General features: G+C 37.7%; 1 protein-coding gene across 2 annotated transcripts; it reads left to right on the top strand.

The window, feature by feature from the left end:
- Window positions 1–4,304: 4,304 nt before the first annotated feature.
- ptger2b (prostaglandin E receptor 2b (subtype EP2)) lies at window positions 4,305–7,037 on the top strand. Of its 2 annotated transcripts, none has more exons than XM_056262705.1 (2): window positions 4,305–5,117; window positions 6,567–7,037. In XM_056262705.1, exons 1-2 carry the CDS (start codon window positions 4,323–4,325, stop codon window positions 6,846–6,848), a joined length of 1,077 nt encoding a protein of 358 aa, XP_056118680.1. In that variant the 5' UTR covers window positions 4,305–4,322; the 3' UTR covers window positions 6,849–7,037. The 2 variants fall into 2 exon arrangements, with proteins under 2 accessions (XP_056118680.1, XP_056118681.1); XM_056262706.1 differs by having other exon boundaries at window positions 4,305–5,114.
- The last annotated feature ends 8,237 nt before the right edge of the window (window positions 7,038–15,274 follow it).

Below are 15,274 nucleotides of genomic sequence, written 5' to 3' on the forward strand. Positions count from 1 at the left end.
GCTTAAAATAAACAAAACAATGGAAGACAATGGGAACTGAAACTGTTTGGTTACCGACATTCTTCAAAATATCTTCTTCAACAGAGGAAATAAATAGGTTTGGAACGACATGAGGGTGAGTAAATGATGACTATATATATATATATATTTTTTTTGGTGAACTACCCTTTGAATGTGCAAAGCTTTAAAACAATTACAGTTTCATTTAAATAAGAAAGTATTGACACAGTCCCAGAAGTTCACTGTACAATGTCCTTTATTTACATAAATGAATAAATATAAATTATACAGTCACTGAAAGACAACATTGTTCTGCAGTTGCATCGGTTACTGCTCTTGAACTCTCAGAAAACTCAAAACTGTATGTAGAGCCCATGTAGTTGTTCTACCAATGTTCTGGATTCTTTGCTGGAGGAATCTGCATGTCTTGACAGTGGTATTTAAGGCGCAAACAACATGTCGTTGTCAAGGCTCTTGGCGGTCTGAGTGGGTGAGATGGTTGAGTTTGTCTATTGAAATGACATGGACTTGGCAATGGGTGGAACTTGCCTAGAATGAACAGCTGCTTTGTTTTCAATCATTTTTGCTTCATTCATCTAGACAGAAATGTCTTCCAGAAATGCTGTGAAACCTGCTTGTCAGAGGGTAGAAGTAGAGATTTAACCGAGTATCATCTGCATGAAAATATTAAAGAAAATCATTAGATTTGATAACTTTGCTTGTGATTCAATGTAAAGGGAGATTAAAAATGGTTCTAGTACTGATCCCTGTGGAACTCCAGTTGATGTGATTTCCATGACAATATACCATGAGTACTCCATGAGCACACTTGGATCCATTAATGATGTCATAATGAAAGTTACATAGTGGTTCCCATTTCTATATAAAAAAAAACAATTTGTAAAAAAAAAAAAAAAACTTATTTTAAATACAATGTTTAAAACATTTTAAGCAGGAGGGCTGTTCAATATATTATCTGTTTTGTTTTGACATACAAAATTGAAAAGTTGTCCTCACCTCCACATGTTTTAACCTTACTGCTCTGTAATGACAAATGACGTCTCTCCTAAAACTCGTGTGCATCTCAAATATTCCCCACTGGGAGGCGTCATGATGCAGTACAGATGGTAAACCAAGATTTTATACCCATTAACTCTACATAACTTCAAACATAAATAGCATGTAATTTGCAAATACATAACATGTAATGCCATTTTTAAGTGCTATAAACTGATATAAAATTACAGTTTATCTCGATTGCTAACGGCCCAATTTCCCAAACCATTCATACAGTTCTCGAAACAGACACATTAACACATTTTACCTGTTTTCATGCACGTTACAATTTTCTCAATGTTTTCTGCAAAACTCTACACAAAAATGGCCTCATTTTGCACTTTGTTTTCATTCAGAAAACACAAACACATAATATAATTACAAGTGTCACACTGTGAACTCAAATAGCACACATTCATCCATGTGTAAACATTACAGTTTTTTTTTAAACTTGCTTACACGCTAAAAATGTTACTTGAGGCCAACTCGCATATACCTAATCTTCAGACCAAGTCTGCAAAACTGCAAGCACATTATATGCTTTACACTCAGTTTGAAATTGTTAAACAAACTTTTTGCAAAACGCTAAAAACAGTTTTCTACATTAGACACATCATTCAAAATTAACAGCTCTTGTGTTTTGCTCTAGCAAGCCAATATTGTCATTATTCAGCTCATGGCAGTTCAGTGTTGATTCAGTTCAGTTCAATAGCTGTAAAGTTCATCAATTGTACAACAATTGTGCATACAAACTGTGTATATAATTTGTGCACATACATACACGTGAGTTTTATGACAAACTCCTGTATACGCTTCACTGCACACTGAACAAGCAAAAGACACAAGAGAGAAGTGTTTTACATTTTTCACATCTGTGTGTAGTTTGATGTGTATGTGGCTAATCATTTGATGTTTGTGTGTAGAGTTATTAAGCAAAAAAAGTAATTTTTGGAAGAGTTAAAATGGAATGATGTGTTTGCTTTTGCAAGAGATGTGTGGCGTGTTTCATGTTGCGTGCTTGTGGTTTTGTATGAGAACTCGAGCCATAGTTTCAGAAATGATGTGAAAGCAATTTAAAAAAAGATAAAACTGTAAGTAGCAAAACTGATGACACACCAATCAGAATCTCAGGATATTATAAATAGGGCCATGGTGCATTATGTGCTTTGGAAAATGGGAGACAAAGAGAAAGAGAGGAAAAGAAAAATGAAGAGGAAGGGTTCAAAGGACATTTGTTCCTGATGAAATACAAAGAAAGCACTATATTTGACCATTTCTTCTGCAGGAATGACCATAACCGAATTTGGTCTACAGGGATTTATACTATACACATACAGTATAATTACAGTATAACAGCAGTACTTTCACTATTCTATACAGTAAATACTACACCCTTAAACTCATAATTGTCAATTTGATTTTTAGCCAACTATTTGCTATGTTTGCAAAGAAAGCTTTTGAAAATTGAAGTATTTTACTGTGCATGGACTCTTCCTTACATGTTTTGTCAATTTGAAGTTTCAAAGGTCAGGTTTTTGTCCAATACAGCATGTACAGGAGTATTGCTTTATCCACTTACAGTATATAAGAGGTATTTATTACATTATACATTTACATTTATTCATTCTGCAGACGCTTTTATCCATAGCGACTTACAATTGAGGAATACAACAAGCGATTCATCATGAAGAGGCAAATAAACACAAGCAGTGCTCTAAATACAAAGTTTCAGACATTGCGTAGGTAGAGTAGCATAAGCTATAGGGATTAAAGGAAAGTGAAAGCATATAATTAATATATATATATATATATATATATATATATACAGTATATGATGATGATACAGTTAGGTGCTCACAGAAGACTTCACTGTATGTTTTGCATTTCTTTTGTCAGGGTTGTCCCTGAAAGACAGTGCTGTGATTTCACAGAGTTCCGAATTGTATAGAATGAAAACATATTTTCATTCTATTTCTATTAAAGGTGACCTATAATTCAAAATTGAATTTACCTTGGTATAGTCAAATAACAAGAGTTCAGTGCATGGACATGACATAGAGTGAATCTCAAACTGGACTGTTTTCGCGTTCTCATTTAATTCACGTTTATGAAAAACACCCCTGAAAAACGGTCGGTTCTCCACACAATACCGACTGTGACGCAATAGTCGGGATCATTAATATGTACGCCTCCAAATATTTGCATAATGCCAGCCCTCAATGCCAGGCGGAACTGCGCAGCCGAAGCATGGCAGTTGCTCAGTGTGGATGTACACATGAACACAAAAGTATTTTTTAGTTCCTTCATCTGAGCCTCTGAAGAAACAATGGGTTAATTTTATTTTCTCTGGAAATTTCCAAACATTTCACCGAGTGTTTCCTCAACTTGGGCCAATACAGAGCTGGCCTCGGATCGAGCTACCAAGCAACACTTTCTGATGTGTAATTGTTCAAGTTCAGACAGGTAATCTTTCTCTCAAAATCGTTCAATACTGTTTATGCATCAGTAAGTCAAGCCAGTGACTAAAATATCAGCTTCACATCGTTTCTTTTAGTAGGATGAAAATAATCGTATTTAAATTGTGAACAAATTATATACAGAAAGCGTAGCAGTAGTAAAAGTATTCGGGAGAGAGTTTCACATGTAATGCGTAGCTATTTAATATGCAAGCATGTCAGCCAATCACAGCAGTGGCCGCGGTTACACTGAATCCCACAACAGACACGCCCCTTCAAACAGAGTGTTCAAATCAGAGGCTAAAAGCAGGCTAGGAAAAATGCCATTTATTTCTAAATTATGATTATTTTTTATCTAAAAAACATACTAACATTATAAGGGTAACCCAGGAAACATTATAAAATAATAAAAAAAAACATTCTAGGGCACCTTTAAAACATATTTTCACATATTTACTGCACTTCAGGAGGCTATAGCATCTAAAAAATAAAATAATCCAAATCATGTTTTAAATCATTTGATCGCATTTACAATCCACCTGACTAATACTACGTTAGCTGTAGTGAGTCATGAGCTGTTGACATCACAGCATGCTCTGCTGAAACTCCTCCTCACTCTCTGCTCACGCTCGTTGCTCCTCTCGTTTGAAAGTTATGGGCTGTGCCGTGCGTAAAAGTTCGGCTCAACTATAAGTATGGAGCCTAATTCTTCTCTGCTATGATACATCCTTTTCCTCAAATACACTTCAAGCAGGACAAATACTTATACACCAGGGTGGATAGTACACAGAGAGAAAAAAAGAAGTTTTTATGGCATCAGACGCGAAAAATGTCAGCTGCCAGGAGCGCCTCGATGTCTCTGAAGGATCTCCCACAACATCTGCGATCATGTTTTCCGCCGGTGTCCTTGGGAACGTGGTCGCATTAATTCTCTTGGAAATACGGCGGAGGAAACAACCCGCATCTTTGTTCCAAGTCCTGGTCACATCTTTGGTCATCACAGATTTGCTGGGAACTTTCTCCGTCAGTCCTCTGGTTTTAACTGCGTACTTGAGGAAGCAGTCTTTGCTCGGGATGAATGAAAAAAAATTCGTTTGCGGGCACTTTGGATATGCAATGACATTTTTCAGCTTGGTCACTCTCGCTATTCTTCTCTCCATGGCCGTGGAGCGCTGGCTCTCCTTAGGACATCCTTACTTTTATGAGAAGCGCTTGAGTAAACGTTGCGGGTACATCACCATAGCTCTCATTTACTTGCTTTGCGCTCTTTTCTGTGTCACACCTTTCTTCGGTTTTGGGAAGTATATTCAATACTGTCCGGGTACGTGGTGCTTCGTTGACATGAACCCATCAGAGACCAATCATAAAGTGTTCAATATCATCTACGCGACTTGCTTGCTCGTGATGATTGTGTGTACGGTTTTGTGCAACGTGTCCGTCATCTATCATCTTTCACTAATGTACCGAAGACGCAAGGCGCACCGGAGCTCTATCCGACGGCAGCAAGGTCACAAGAGGCATCGGTCCATCGCGAAGGAGGTCGAACATCTGGTGCTGCTCGGGTTCATGACCATAGCATTCGTCATTTGCTCTCTTCCTCTTGTGGTAAGGCAGTTACAGACTTGTCAAACACTCGTTAAAAGTTCGCCCACACATTTTTTTTTTACGAGAATGGTATTCAATGTCCAAAATGGCAGTACAATTTGTTTACATTTTTCAATTATCCAATAATGACTTGAATATTTTTCCAATTACAAGTTGGCTACTGTACTTTCTCCAATATTCACTCTCATATGAAACATGTAGGCCTACATATTCATATAGGCTACATAGGCTATAGAACTTTAGTTGCTTCTAGTCACCGTGTATGACTACATGGTGGAAGCTTCTTTCCACCACTGAATGAACTAATTGCGATTTTTATCTCACAATTGTGACTTTTTTATATCTCGCATTTCTTTTTTCCTCAGAGTTGTGAGAAATAAAGTGGCAATTCTTAGAATTAAAGTCAGATTTGTCAGATATAAACTTGAAATTTGATTTTTTTTTTCTCACAATTGCGAGTTATATTTCACAGTTCTGACTTTTTCTTAGAATTTCATGAACTCTCAATTGCGAATTATAAAGTCAGAATTGTGAGACATAAACTCCCAATTCCGAGTAAATGTCAGAATTTCGAGTTTATATCTCACAATTCTGACTTCATAACTCGCAATTGTACGTTTATATAGCCTATTGCTATAGCTTATCTAGCTTTTCCAGCTAATATATTAACTATATTAGCTTATCTGGCTCAAATAGTTAAGTGTCTATTCCAGTGTTCGTATTAATGAAACTAGGGGGTATTCTAATTGTTACTAGTACCATTTTTTACTAATAGCCTACTAACTAAAGTCATTCAGAATAGTCACTACTTGACAAATAACATGTAAAATAGTTGATATCTCAACCATGCCAATAGAATTCATTGGCAGATAAGTGTAATATGTTAACGAAAAATAGTTAGTTGTCTCTATTGAGTAAGTGACTAGTTGCAAAGACTATAATTAGTAGTATGAAGTTAATAAATACTAGTAGGCTATTAGTGAATACACACTAGTCAATAGGAATATGAACTAGTATCTAATGTTCCATATTACTAAGTGAATAAATAATTTTTAAGAAACTAAAAAAGAAACTTGTAATTTGAATTACTTATAGTGACTTAAAAGTAGGTAGCCTACTACTACATACATTTTGAACTAGATATAGATTAAATAAATACATAATTGAACTGCTTGTCATATAAAGTGGCCCTAAAATGTATTTAAGTACATATTGAAACAAGCAGCATTTGTTAGACAGACATGTCAGAATAATATGTTTGTTATGTTCTCCCGTATGAAGTAATGTAAACACTGTTCCAAATCTATTCACCAAATTATTACATAGTAACATGAACATTGAAATGGAAATGTGTGAGAATGTTTTTTATGCTGATGCTTTTGCTGTTTTGTTTTACTGCGTATGCACAGCGGCAGCATATAGTTTCACATTATGTTCTTGTTTTCATAGATTCATCTGTACTTCTCTGGCCAAGAAGGTAAAAATGGTCTCATACCCCTTCTTTTCGTATCAGTCAACCCCATCATAGACCCCTGGGTCTTCATCATCCTCAGTCCCCCGGTGCCTCGCCTGCTCTGGGACAAGATGTGCAAGACCATAAAGTCCAAACCCACACAGGAGAAGGTCCGCAGCATTCATCCAGTCCTGTATCAGAAAAGCCCTCCTGGAGATTCAGAAGGAGGCAGTTTTCTGAAAGTTTACACGGGAATTCCAGGATCTGCTGGCTCCTGATCTCTAAAACCTCCCTGTGTTCGTGGGAATGACTATGGAGTGATTGCTCACCCATATTACGAAAATAACAGATGCAGACGTTTCGGGTCACTGGATACCTGAGCAGCTGGGCTTGAGACCTCAGGGGTAAAGAGCTTGGTGGTGGTGCACCTGTGATGTCATGGAGAATATACAAGATTATAGTTTTTTTTTGTAGCAAATTAAATGTATTTATTGTCTTTATTTATGGAGAGAAAAACATTTTTGTTGACTTAAATGGAGAGTCGTGCTTCCTGTTTCGACTTTATGCATGGGGAATGCGGTTCTCTTTCTTTGTTTGACTTCTTGCTTCATCAGTTTTGTTTTCTACATTCCATTGCAAATATGCTGGACTGGATCATGTCACAGCAAGTCATTTCACTGTGCAAAAGTCCTGTGACTGATGACAGTCATTTGGAAGGGAGTTGAAGCACTCTAAACTGAGGAAATAAAAGTTGATGCATCAAGCAACTGTTTTGGATCAGTCATGTTCAGAGGTATTCACTTATGTGTTCGAATCTCCTGGAACTCAAATGCTAATCTGTGATAAATCGATAGTTCACCCCAAATGATAATTCTGTCATGATTTACTCACCCTCATGTTGTTCCAAAACTTCTATGTAACAAAAGAAGATATTTTGAGAAAGGTCTGTTTTTTGTTCATACAATGGAAGCCAATGCGCTTCAATGTTGTTCAACGTTCTTAAATATTTTCTTTTGTATTGTGCAGAAGACAGGTTTGTAATGACGAGGTTGAGTAAATGATGACAGAATTTTCATTTTTAGATGGACCATCCCTTTAAGAGCGTCCTAGCGATCATCTTAAAGTGAAAAAGTTGAATTCCACATAAGTTGAAGGCATATTTTGTCCCATGTCTCAAGAATAAGTGGATAAACCTAGCTGTAATGTTTATCAGAAGGATCACATGTTCATGCTGTGTCTTGAGCAACACTTTTACACCCAACCTTTCATCTGATAACTTTACAACCATGACTCAAGGTCAAGTCTAGCAGCCTTGAGAGACAGTTTTTATTTTAGGTCATCAGACATGTCATCAGACATGACCATTCCCAATATCACTTAACAAATTTAAGACATCATGTTACAAATAGTCATAAATTCTTTCCATCAGCTCACTCCCTCCAGTGGTTTTGGTTTTACAGCCCCCCAAATGCAGAACTTAGTATTCTTAGTAACTCATTAAATATGACAGAAATGTCCTTTGGAAAAGCATTTCCTTGTTTATAAGAATTGATTCCAATAAAGTGACAGAATCAAACTTGAACATCTGAAATGCATATTCGATAGTTACTGTTTTACATTTTAGATTGAATAATGTCCTGGGAAAACTAGAGGCTTCTATGCAGTCACGCTGTTTCCCACAATAAACACCAGCTTTTGTGTAAAACACATATGTTTTTAGTTGCAGGTCATTTCCTTAAGAGTCCACATGTTGTGTTTTGTTTAATCTTTAATTGCACTGGGAATAATTACTCTCACAGGCTAATGAAAAAGATGTGGATGTCCTGTTGTTCACCTTTGTGTGCTTATGTGCTCCTTTAATTGGACATTTGGAGAAGGGGAGAGAGGGATCCTTATAAGGCAAGACCGCAGGGAAACATTTATCTGTCAATCTGGCCGTATATTACAGTCCGTCGTGTGGTCAGAGATGTTATTTCTTTGATAAAGTCAAAGTATTCCCGAAATCAGCGTTTGTTTGTCTAGCTTTTATGGCAATTTGTCACAGATGGAATATGGGCACCTGATCTAAAGAGACTATCTGTTCTGTGTATTTTCTTTTGTTGAATTAGTGCTGGTTTATACCTCCTTTGCTGCAGGATAAAGCACACACTTAGATCTTCATTTTGAGCAGAGATGTATAAATATCTTTAACAAAATAATGCATTTCTGTATGTAGATATATATATATATCAGCTGACACGTGTGCTGTGATGCTAATGTAGGGAATACAGGTTCGAAACTGGGTTGCATCATTTCCTTCTATGTTCTTGCTTTGCTGTCCTTTCAAAGACAAACTACGCATACAAACTGCACATACAAACAATTCAAATGCTGTCTTTTCAAGTCACCAACTTTGGTGAAATATTCCCAAACCTTCACAAAATGTTTCCACACTGCTGAGCCAAAAGTCCTGAAAACTGAAAACAAGGTCAAAATTAAATAAATAATGGAGAAAACAAATGTCTTAAAAAAAAAACAACAACAACAACAACAACAACCAAACTATTTCTTTTCTCACTAATTGAAAGTACTATATCCCCATGCAAGGGTATAAGTCCACCACAGTTCCACTGACACAGGGTGTCCCACAGGGCTCAGTTTTTGGGCCGTTTCTTTTTATCATCTACATGCAGCCACTTGGTGATGTCATACGCAGATAGGACTTCGTTTTCATTGGTATGTTGATGACATCCAAATCTATCTTACCACCTCTACTGATATTTAATATCACTGCATGTTTAAGACAAAAATCAAACACTGGATGTCCCTGAACTTTCTCAAACTAAATGACAGCAAAACCGAAATAATGCTGATCGGTAATGATAATGCCATTTTGCTGCATGTTTTTGAAAGCGATACCGTTATCATCTCTGTGTAAAGTTCAAAAACGAGAATTCTGTGAAAACGGTGACCACATACACATGCGTATTACGTGTTTAGTCTATTGTCATTAAGTTTGAATGTGTAAATGAGCAGGCGCGTAGTCTTTCTTTACAAAGTGACATTGCCAATTACTTGTCTGGTATGCAACAGTGTTTTAAGTCGTTACCGCGGATCCGTGTGAACTGAGATTGTTTTGATAATGTTGTTATCTATACAGAGGAAAAAAGTGTATAGTTAAAAATTTTGCTGAATTTTTTGTAGAAAAGGTACATTGCCATATTTCTCTGAACAAATTACTTGAATGCATGTCATAAATGTGACCCTGGACCACAAAACCAGTCACATGGGTCAATTTTTTTAAATTGAGATTTACACATCATCTGAAAGCTGTATAAATAAGCTTTCCATTGATCTATGGTTTGTTAGGAATATTTAGTAATATTTGGCTGAGTGTCAAACTATTTGAAAATCTGGAATCTGAGGGTGAAAAAAAAAAATCAAAAAAAAAAACGTACTCATGATTTCATAGTTTTCACTGTCTTTGCTATTCGACCCGTTACACAGATGGCATTGACTTTTGAACATCATTCGCAGGGAATTGAGAAAACATTGCCTGGCACTCTTGTACTCACATCAACACCAGAAACAACACTGAGAGATTTCATTACAGCAGTCAGATGCTTTAATGACCATCCTGAAATGACTCAACAATAGCAGGAGTTTCACCTTGAGAAACTTTCAAGAGAAGTCACTCAAACACCGCTTATTTACAGAGTAAACATTGAGAAACCTAATTACCTGCTGAAGCAATTTTCAGTAACAGATTTTCATTGCCGTTGAGAATAACTAAATAAGGATTGAATTAGCAAAAAATTATATGATCAATAAGTCATGGCAATGTCTTTCCATTACTTTAACTCAAAATGATTTAAACAAGTTCAACTTAATTTTTTAAGTTATACATGATTCAACTAGACAAGATAAAAAAATAAAAATAAATTAAAGGCATACTATGTAACCTTTTTTGTTGTTGTTGTTTTTGTTGTTAAAAATGAACAAAATTTGATTAATGAGTGAATACATCATAAGCCCCAGGTCCACAAATGTAATCTGTGCTCCCGGAACTCCATAGGAAATCTGTGCAGATTTCTACAGAATTTAAACATGTGTCAGTATGAACAGGCCTTCGCATGTTTATCCAATCAGCACAGAAAAAAATGACAACAGAAGTCAGCTTATTTGAATTGGCTTGAAAGTAAATTATAAACAAATTTAAACTAAACATATAAAGTCATTGATGAGCTTTAGATGTGCATATTGATAAAGGATGTAATACCCATTAATATCAATAACGTAGAAAAATGAGAGCATTACATCATTAAAATGCAATGCAGACATGTTCATATGAATGTTCTGTACCTAAAAAGGTAAAAGAACTTTACCAATTTTTTTTTTGTAATGTACATAATTATTATTTTTAGGAATGCATTAATCAAATGATTAAGGTCTAAGTAGAAAGAAACATTTAAAATTTGTATAAATATGCCCTATCTAGAATGAGATATTTATTTTTATATCTTAGTTTTCTGGAAAATTATCAGAGTTCATAAGATGTGTATCTTGGATATAATCCCGAAATATTTTTGTTCCTTTTGAAATCCCTGCAGTAGAGAGTCCACCAAACCTCAAAATCATAAATGATTTTCTTAAAGGAGACTGATCTATGATTATTTTAGCATCCTTAATACTAGAGGACAACTAAAAACACTTTATTTTTATAAATTAATTTCGATTTTTTTCCCAAAAGGTAATATGAATTAAATTAAATGAATGTATTGCCCATCACAGTTTGTCGAATATACAAATTATCATCAGTATATTATGTAAATTATACTATATGATGTAATAATATACAGTATTGTGTGAGTGAAGTAAAAAAAAGTTCTTGGCTGTTTCTCACATCTGTAATATACAAATCAGATCATAAAACAAGCCTTGGGGTAAACCGCTGAAACATGCAGTGGTGGCACAGATAAAAACATCTCCTTGCCTGTGTGTCTTGCATGGGCATGAATCATGATGGTGTTAGGGAGCGAAACATGACTATAGAGAGGTCAGTAAACCAATGAACTGTTACATGGTTTAAACAAACAAATTCATGAAATTGGAAGGAGGATGCGAAACATTAGCACATCTTTAAAGTAAGCATTAAAAGTTGAGGAAATATTCCCAGGTTCATGAAAGTCGAGAAATGGATTCTGCCTGATGTCATTCCAGGACTTGTCTCAACACATGTTATTAATGAGTTTGCTTAGGACTGTATTGCACTGGTTCAATATAGCTGTGCTCGCACTGGTGTGCCGGTCAGAACACAGGAGGCAGGAATCAGAAGTAACAGTTTTAATTAGGTCCAGCATGAATATTTAGCACAATGAACGGCACAGTCAGACCACAGGACATTGAATGGCACTATCCATGGTATCTGAGATAGTATGTTGTGTGCCATTCAATGTCCTGTGGTCTGACTGTGCCGTTCATTGTGCTAAATATTCATGCTGGACCTAATTAAAACTGTTACTTCTGATTCCTGCCTCCTGTGTTCTGACCGGCACACCAGTGCGAGCACAGCTATATTGAACCAGTGCAATACAGTCCTAAGCAAACTCATTAATATTGGTCCTTCGAGCCGGATCTTGCAGAGCCCATCCCAGTCGTGTCTTAACAGCTGCTGGGCCCCCTGGTGGTCCAAGGCGAACTGGCTCTATTGTGGTAATGAGATGTGGATGGTCAGCTCCGATCAACAACAATGGACGAGCCTTATGAATGGGCTGGAGTGGGAGGCCTTTCAGATGGCTGTATTTCTGCTGTAAGGTTGCCACAGGATACGAGTACTCCGCCAGGCTCAAGGCTTCAGCTGTAAAGGCATTCTGGATTTTATAACTCTTGTGTGGTTGAGTGGGTGTTGAAATTCTGAAAGACACTGCTGAACCTTTGAGTGTAGTAAGATCTTGCCTGATGGTTCTTAAGGTTAAGTCCTCCGTCTTTCCTTTGAGTCCTAGCATTTGGGCTGCTGATGACAGGAGGATAGTGCGCTCAGATCCATCATCTAGTACGGCATAGGTGTCCAGATTCTGCCCGTTATGCTCCAGGACAACTCTAACCACCTTCAAAAGGACTCGTTTAGAACTTGGAGGTCTGTCCAAGTGCAGTGGTTTTGTGGTAGAGCTCACCAGACAAGTACCCTCATTTGCTGTCTTAACGTTGACGTCATGTAAGATCTGTAAGTGTTTGCCATTACACCTGTGGCAGGGCTTCTTTAAAGTACATTGCGCAGATCGATGTGAGCGTGCACACTTCCAGCATCTGTTGTTCCTCTTTATCCAGTCTGTGATTTGGTCTTTAGTGAGTGCTTGGAATATGGTGCACTGGCTGAGATAATGTTCTCTGTTATCACAGTATGGACAGAATGCATTGCTCTTCTCAAATTTATTTGATGGTTGCCGTACTATTTCAGCTGAAGTTGTCTGATCTGCACCATGAAGATCTGCACCATGAAGAATTGTGGCTGGTCTGGACTTGAATCTGGGTTCTCTGTTTAAGTCAACTTTGTGTCTGACTCTGTCTCTCTGGGCTTTGTTTCCCGCAAAGCTATCATGGTCCTGACACCATGACTCAAACTTCAGCCACTTTGCCAGATCATTGAGTGTGTACATGGTACCAGGTTCATTACTAATGCTCCTTCTGAAGGCTGCACGTAGCTCTGTAGGTAATTTAGTGAGAAGTCGCGCCACATGGGAACCACAGCGTAGTTCAACCTCTCCCTCTGACCCCAATGTCCTGAGGAGGCCTACTAGTGCTTGGACTTGGAGAGCAAAGCGTTCAAAGCTAACCGTGTCACCAGGTTGGATATCTGCAGAATCCATAACAGCTGCTATCTTGTTTAGAGCCAGTTGATGAGGACGGCCATATCTCTCAGTTAACGCCTCCATGGTGTCTGTATATGGTGTAAGCGAGTTCAAGAACGAGTCCGCTATCAGGCGTGCCTCCATTAGTTTCAAGTGGTCAATGAGCACCTGGTATTTAAACAGTTCATTTGCATCCTCTGGTAACAAGTTTCCCAAAGCCAACTTTAGCCTGGTAAATTCACCTGGGTCTCGATGGATGAAGTCTGGTATGGTTGGCTGTGGACCCCTATAAGTTGTCTCCTGTCTAGTTGAACTGGAATGCCACGCCACTGGGTTTGCTGGTGGTCTATAAGGTTGAGAATAGGAAGGAACTGATGGCATTAGAGGAGTAGAAGATGTCAGTTTTGTTTTCACCTGCCGTGAGTCCTGTTGGTTACTAAAGGGGTTAAGCATGTTTGAAGGAACATGAGTCAATCCATCACTAGTAAAGGTGTCTGGGCAATGACTCCAGGCTGGGGGTGGAACGAGATGAGCCTCAATATCTGTAGCATCAAGATGTGGAGTCGGAAGTCTGCGTGGGGCTGGTACTGGCTGGACTCGAGGGGCTGGTCTAGGAACAGGTTGCTCATTATCTCTGTAGACAGTTCTAGGTGAAGGTAATGGAGGTGTTGGAGCTAAGGGCTGTGGTTCAGGAAGTGAAGAAGCTAAACTTGTTTGGTTTCTCATTAGCATTTCTTGCATACCTTTCTGAATCTCCAACAGTTGTCCGATTTCCTCTTTCATTGTTTGCTGTGCTTGACGAAGCTGTCTATTCTCTCTTTCAAGGTCATACAATCTTTCCCTGGATTCCCTAGGTATTGAATAGCTCTCCATCTGTAGTGAATAATCATCTCTTTCCCTCCACAGATCTTTGATATACCAGGGCTTTCTTCCTGGGTCTCCTGCATCTAACGAATCAGGTGTTCGGATGCCAGGCTCCTCGTCTATACTTTGATGACTGATATCGTGCCCGTGTGCCATCCTTCTATCACTGTGCTGATAATTTTCTAGCCCATGTGACTGCTGTGCCGTTAGAGAAGCTCTAGTTTGATTTGGATACTGAACTTCAAATTCTTCCAAATAGGCTGGATGGCGGACTGAACGTCTAGGACGTGCACCTTGAGTCTGATATTCATCCATTCTGGTCCAGTGTAAGCACAAGGATCCGGCTCGAAGGACCAATATTAATGAGTTTGCTTAGGACTGTATTGCACTGGTTCAATATAGCTGTGCTCGCACTGGTGTGCCGGTCAGAACACAGGAGGCAGGAATCAGAAGTAACAGTTTTAATTAGGTCCAGCATGAATATTTAGCACAATGAACGGCACAGTCAGACCACAGGACATTGAATGGCACTATCCATGGTATCTGAGATAGTATGTTGTGTGGTCTGAAACAGTGAATAATAACACTAATTAGAAAATATCAAACATTACATTATCATTAATAACAGCTGGCATTTATCCCAATATCCTTCTATTATGAACATAACATTATACAATGTAATAGCGGTTTTTACCACTAGGTGGCGCGTAGCGCTCATAAACGGAATTAGCCGAAATGTCTTTGCTCAGTCATTACACAATAAGCTAACAAATCTATATAATCACAGAACGGATCTATACATTGTTTAAACATACATTTATACACAGTAAAGCATTAATCAGTGATCGTTATTATTATGAACTCAAGTATATTTGGAATATATGTTAAGTGAACATCTTAGGCTAGAATCTAAGATCGTCGTCACCTCAGACAAACGAACTCGCGATGGTTTGATTATTCATAGTATTTGACATCCGATAGAAACACTCAGTAAATTACTTACATAGTATCAT

Source organism: Rhinichthys klamathensis, unplaced genomic scaffold (assembly GCF_029890125.1).
Source record: "Rhinichthys klamathensis goyatoka isolate OS25496 unplaced genomic scaffold, OSU_Roscu_1.1 h1tg000196l_1, whole genome shotgun sequence".
Lineage (NCBI taxonomy): Eukaryota > Metazoa > Chordata > Actinopteri > Cypriniformes > Leuciscidae > Rhinichthys > Rhinichthys klamathensis.